General features: G+C 40.2%; 1 protein-coding gene across 2 annotated transcripts in view; it reads right to left on the bottom strand.

Annotated features, from left to right (window-relative positions):
- eva1c (eva-1 homolog C (C. elegans)) overlaps window positions 1-6181 on the bottom strand; it is a 19241-nt gene extending 13060 nt beyond the window's left edge. The window contains exons 1-2 of one of the 2 annotated variants that reach the window (XM_042311375.1): window positions 4933-6181; window positions 2182-2381 (exon numbers count right to left, since the gene is read on the bottom strand). In XM_042311375.1, the coding sequence (XP_042167309.1) occupies window positions 2182-2381; window positions 4933-5065 (333 nt within the window). In that variant the 5' untranslated portion in view covers window positions 5066-6181. The remainder of the gene's footprint in view (window positions 1-2181; window positions 2382-4932) is intronic. The other variant, XM_042311374.1, reaches the window with a different exon arrangement.
- Between the last annotated feature and the right edge of the window lie 666 nt (window positions 6182-6847).

Below are 6847 nucleotides of genomic sequence, written 5' to 3'. Positions count from 1 at the left end.
TCTATACCACATCTCTACTGCTGATCTATAACCCATCTCTACTACTGATCTATAACCCATCTCTACTACTGATCTATAACCCATCTCTACTACTGATCTATAACACATCTCTACTGATCTATAACATCTCTACTGATCTATAACCCATCTACTACTGATCTATACATCTCTACTGATCTACCACATCTCTACTCTATAACCCATCTCTACTACTGATCTATAACCCATCTCTACTACTGATCTATAACCCATCTCTACTCTCTACTACTGATCTATACCACATCTCTACTACTGATCTATAACCCATCTCTACTACTGATCTATAACCCATCTCTACTACTGATCTATAACCCATCTCTACTACTGATCTATAACCATCTCATCTCTACTACTGATCTATAACCCATCTCTACTACTGATCTATAACCCATCTCTACTACTGATCTATAACCCATCTCTACTACTGATCTATAACCCATCTCTACTGATCTATAACCCATCTCTACTACTGATCTATAACCCATCTCTACTACTGATCTATAACCCATCTCTACTACTGATCTATAACCCATCTCTACTACTGATCTATAACCCATCTCTACTACTGATCTATAACCACATCTCTACTGATCTATACCACATCTCTACTGCTGATCTATAACCCATCTCTACTACTGATCTATAACCCATCTCTACTACTGATCTATAACCCATCTCTACTACTGATCTATAACATCTCTACTGATCTATACCACATCTCTACTGCTGATCTATAACCCATCTCTACTACTGATCTATAACCCATCTCTACTACTGATCTATAACCCATCTCTACTACTGATCTATAACCCATCTCTACTACTGATCTATAACCCATCTCTACTACTGATCTATAACCCATCTCTACTACTGATCTATAACCCATCTCTACTACTGATCTATAACCCATCTCTACTACTGATCTATAACTACTGATCTATAACCCATCTCTACTACTGATCTATAACCCATCTCTACTACTGATCTACATTTCTACTGCTGATCTATAACCCATCTCTACTACTGATCCATCTCTACTGATCTATAACCACATCTCTACTGATCTATAACCCATCTCTACTACTGATCTATAACCCATCTCTACTACTGATCTATAACCCATCTCTACTACTGATCTATAACATCTCTACTACTGATCTATAACCCATCTCTACTACTGATCTATAACCCATCTCTACTACTGATCTATAACCTGATCTATCTCTACTACTGATCTATAACCCATCTCTACTACTGATCTATAACCCATCTCTACTACTGATCTATAACCCATCTCTACTACTGATCTATAACCCATCTCTACTACTGATCTATAACCCATCTCTACTACTGATCTATAACCCATCTCTACTACTGATCTATAACCCATCTCTACTACTGATCTATAACCCATCTCTACTGATCTATAACCCATCTCTACTACTGATCTATAACCCATCTCTACTACTGATCTATAACCCATCTCTACTGATCTATAACCCATCTCTACTGATCTATAACCCATCTCTACTGATCTATACCACGTCTCTACTACTGATCTATAAATCTCTACTGCTACTGATCTATAACCCATCTCTACTGATCTATAACCCATCTCTACTGATCTATAACCCATCTCTACTGATCTATAACCCATCTCTACTGATCTATACCACGTCTCTACTACTGATTGAATCTCAGCCGATATCTCTATGTAGCCTTGGTTTTGGGGTATAATACTTTAATTCTGAATATAAATGAGTCACTACTATAATACTTTACCAACCTTTAAAAACTTATTCAGAATAACTTTATTATTCTTAGAAGGAACCTGCGTCTGTCAGAGTAAATATTCTAAGACCTCACAGATATTCCGGATGAGAGAGAGAGAGGAGTCTAATAATTCACGATCAAGAAGTTCAACTTAAATCAACTTGAAGAGTTGGTCGAACTGTTTCTATATGATTCCTTGCCTATGGGGATTGAACAACTCAGGCATACATGTCATGGATCCTTACCAGGTTACACAAAACACTGAATGACTCAATCATTTGGCAGAGTGAAACTGCAGGAAAATACCTATTCTGGTGCAACAAAAGGATTCCTACGACGGAACAATGTCTGGCCACAAAAACAACACACCTGTAGGGTCGTAAACGCGGAACAGCTGTAGTTGGCCGCTCTGACACCCGCAGCCGTCCCATTGGTGCAAAGCGTTGCGTCGGCACGTCCGTAAAACGCCGACTGGATAGAGATGGTGGAGTGGCGTGGACAGTAGAGACGTACCTGCTGTCCGTCGCACGCATGCACAGAGTGACTGGTAATGATCCGGGACAGGTATTCTGTTAGAGAAATCAATTGATCCTTATAACACAGTGACACTCCTCAATCATCGATCAATTCAATTGATTATGGTTTACTGATCAACCGAAAAAACTAAATATTCAACAAATGTGGATGATGAAGACGATGACGAAGAAGATATTATGATGTAATCGTCATATTCAAAAGTAAATCAAATCAATAAGCCTACATTAAAACAAAATATCTTCATCATTACCATCACCACACCTATCGTTATTACCACCATCACCACACCTAGCATTACCATCACCACACCTATCATCATTACACCATCACCACACCTATCATCGTTACACCATCACCACACCTATCATTATTGCCATCACCACACCTATCATTATTACACCATCACCACACCTATCATTATTACACCATCACCACACCTATCATCATTACCATCACCACACCTATCATTATTACACCATCACCACACCTATCATCATTACACCATCGCCACACCTATCTTTATTACCCTCACCACACCTATCATCATTACACCATCACCACACCTATCATCATTACACCATCACCACACCTATCTTTATTACCATCACCACACCTATCATCATTACAACATCACCACACCTATCATCGTTACACCATCACCACACATATCATCATTACACCATCACCACACCTATCATCATTACACCATCACCACACCTATCATTATTACACCATCCCCACACCTATCATTATTACACCATCACCACACATATCATCATTACACCATCACCACACCTATTATCATTACACCATCACCACACATATCATTATTACACCATCACCACACCTATCATCATTACACCATCACCACACCTATCATTATTACACCATCCCCACACCTATCATTATTACACCATCACCACACATATCATCATTACACCATCACCACACCTATTATCATTACACCATCACCACACCTGTCGTTATTACACCATCACCACACCTATCAGTATTACACCATCACCACACCTATCATTATTACACCATCACCACACATATCATCATTACACCATCACCACACCTATTACCATTACACCATCACCACACCTATCATTATTACACCATCACCACACCTATTATCATTACACCATCACCACACCTATTATCATTACACCATCACCACACCTATCATTATTACACCATCCCCACACCTATCATTATTACACCATCACCACACCTATCATTATTACACCATCACCACACCTATCATCATTGCCATCACCACACCTATCGTTATTACACCATCACCACACCTATCAGTCATTACACCATCACCACACCTATCATCATTACACCATCACCACACATATCATCATTACACCATCACCAAACCTATTACCATTACACCATCACCACACCTATCATTATTACACCATCGCCACACCTATCATTATTACACCATCACCACACCTATCATCATTACACCATCACCACACCTTTACATTACCATCACCACACCTATCATCGTTATTACACCATTACCACACCTATCATCATTACCATCACCACACCTATCATCATTACACCATCACCACACCTATCATCATTACCATCACCACACCTATCATTATTACACCATCACCACACCTATCATCATTGCCATCACCACACCTGTCGTTATTACACCATTACCACACCTATCATCATTACCATCACCACACCTATCATCATTACACCATCACCACACCTAGCATCATTACCATCACCACACCTATCATCATTACACCATCGCCACACCTATCATCATTACACCATCGCCACACCTATCATTATTACACCATCACCACACCTATCATTATTACACCATCACCACACCTATCATTATTACCATCACCACACCTATCATTTTTACCATCACCACACCTATCATCATTACCATCACCACACCTATCATCATTACACCATCACCACACCTATCATCATTACAACATCACCACACCTATCATCATTACACCATCACCACACATATCATCATTACACCATCACCACACCTATCATCATTGCACCATCACCACACCTATCATTATTACACCATCCCCACACCTATCATTATTACACCATCACCACACATATCATCATTACACCATCGCCACACCTATTATCATTACACCATCACCACACCTATCATTATTACACCATCACCACACCTATCATTATTACACCATCACCACACCTATTATCATTACACCATCACCACACCTATTATCATTACACCATCGCCACACCTATCATTATTACACCATCCCCACACCTATCATTATTACACCATCACCACACATATCATCATTACACCATCACCACACCTATTATCATTACACCATAACCACACCTATCATTATTACACCATCACCACACCTATCATCATTACCATCACCACACCTATCATCATTACACCATCACCACACCTATCATTATTACCATCACCACACCTATCATTACCACCATCACCACACCTATCATCATTGTCACCACACCTATCTTCATCATCATCATCATCATCATCATCATCATCATCACACTAACTTGAGAAATCAGCCAGTCCGTCCATGCCAGAGCAGGAGCTCCAGAGCAGCAGCGAGAGGTAGACCAGGTTAATCCCGGCTCCAGAGCAGCTCAGCCCGCAGTGGGAACCCGACCAGCTCATGGCTCCTCGCATTCCCGCTCCGTGAGATCATGTTCGGGGGCTCGCCCCTCTCTCTCTCTCTCTCTCAACTGTCCAGGCTTCCGACAGGAAAGGCAGACTTTTCGGGAAACGGTGTTTGGAATGTTACACGACCACGCCACATAGCCTTCAACTACACCTGCGCCAAGTTATGACTTTGACTCCATACAGACATTCAGAAATAAAGGGAAATAACAATATATGTAGTTTATATCAAATTACAGCAGTTAACAACACAGTTATGTTCCCGAAACAAAACCGTGTTCTCTTTTTTTTTCAGCGTAGTCCCTTGAAAATAAAAGAATCGCCCCAGTGCCTACACCCAAAACGGCCGGAAACGAAGGAAAACTGTCAGAATTAAAGTAATTTATCTCCTTCCTGTAGGATACTAATAGTAGTAGTCTGGTTGACACCAGATCCAGAATATCCTCTGTGTGTAGTCGGGTCAGCCAGGCTGTATAGTCCCTAGAATGGACGTCACCGGACAGGGTCTTTCCCGAATGATTTTTGTCTCAACCGGGAGTCGTTTTTCCTTTCCGGGGAAGGTGTAAAACCAGCTAGGTTACATTGTATTACACACTGCGGTGAATACTCTAAACATGAGCCCTGGCCTGTCTTTTTTTATTCTTCTTTTTTAGTGTTGCCTTAATTAATAAACCAGCATTTCTGTGTACGGTGGCACTTTAGGAGGCCAAAGTGGTTTCCAAAAGTATTTTTTTATTTGTCAGAAACAAATATATATTTCTGTGGTAGCTGGCGAGGGAGAGAGCTCAGAGACGACAAGGACAACCTGAGGTACACTTTGTTAGCTTGCTATTACTATAGCATATTTTTGTTAGATTATGATGATGTTATTCACAGAGTTATTGACATCATATTAAACCGGATTCGAGGCATTTACATTTCAATATCATGTTGACTCAAAAGCTGCCCTGACAGATGACGTTATGCTAACTAACTAACTAACTAACGCGAGGGACTACCTAGTCTAGCTAATAGTGCTGCTTCATTCATTATAAACATAGCAACTTTTACGAGCAGGGTTTTGACAGTACAGTTATTGATTAACGTAAACTCACTCACTCACTTTTGTACATCGCCTTGGTCCTTACAGTTGACCTTATTTTAGCTTCCAGATCAACTGTAATGTCAATACCATTGTAAAGCACAATTTCTCTCCTTTCCAACATAATCAATGACATAACCTCCACGCTGCCCGTTTCTGCATCATTCAACAAGGCAATGAGCCCTGTGGGAAAACTGCTTTTTTTTCTCACTCGATCTGTAAATAATAAAATGTAAATAAAACACTATAAAGAGTTTATATAATGTTTCATTACATACCTATTTGAAGGTTTGTGTCAAATTTGAATCAGGGTTTTTAGGGCGGTGCTAAAGTGATCTTCAAAAGATAACAGCGGCTTTTGAGAGTCATGATAGCATGCAGTGATGACGCAAAAAATGACTACCCCCTTACCCCCGTCCCTGTCCCTTTCTTGTTTTTAAACGATGAGAGAAGTGCTACACCTGGTGGAGAGAGATTGTAAGACAGAAATAGTTGCTTTATGCGTGCTGTACGTTACGACATGACACGTCATGATGTAACGGAGGGTCCATTTTTTTCAACTTTTCTCCAATACTATTGTAACGCTCCTCGTTGGAATGAGGTGAGGACAAATGCGCAGCGTGGTAAGTGTCCATATTGTTTTAATAAGAATAGTGAACACTGAAACAAAAACAATAAAACGACAGTCCTGAACGGTGAAATAAAACCCA

Source organism: Oncorhynchus tshawytscha, linkage group LG33 (assembly GCF_018296145.1).
Source record: "Oncorhynchus tshawytscha isolate Ot180627B linkage group LG33, Otsh_v2.0, whole genome shotgun sequence".
NCBI classification, from domain to species: Eukaryota; Metazoa; Chordata; class Actinopteri; order Salmoniformes; family Salmonidae; genus Oncorhynchus; species Oncorhynchus tshawytscha.
Note: the sequence above shows the minus strand (reverse complement) of the source record. Positions and strands in the feature narration are given on the sequence as shown.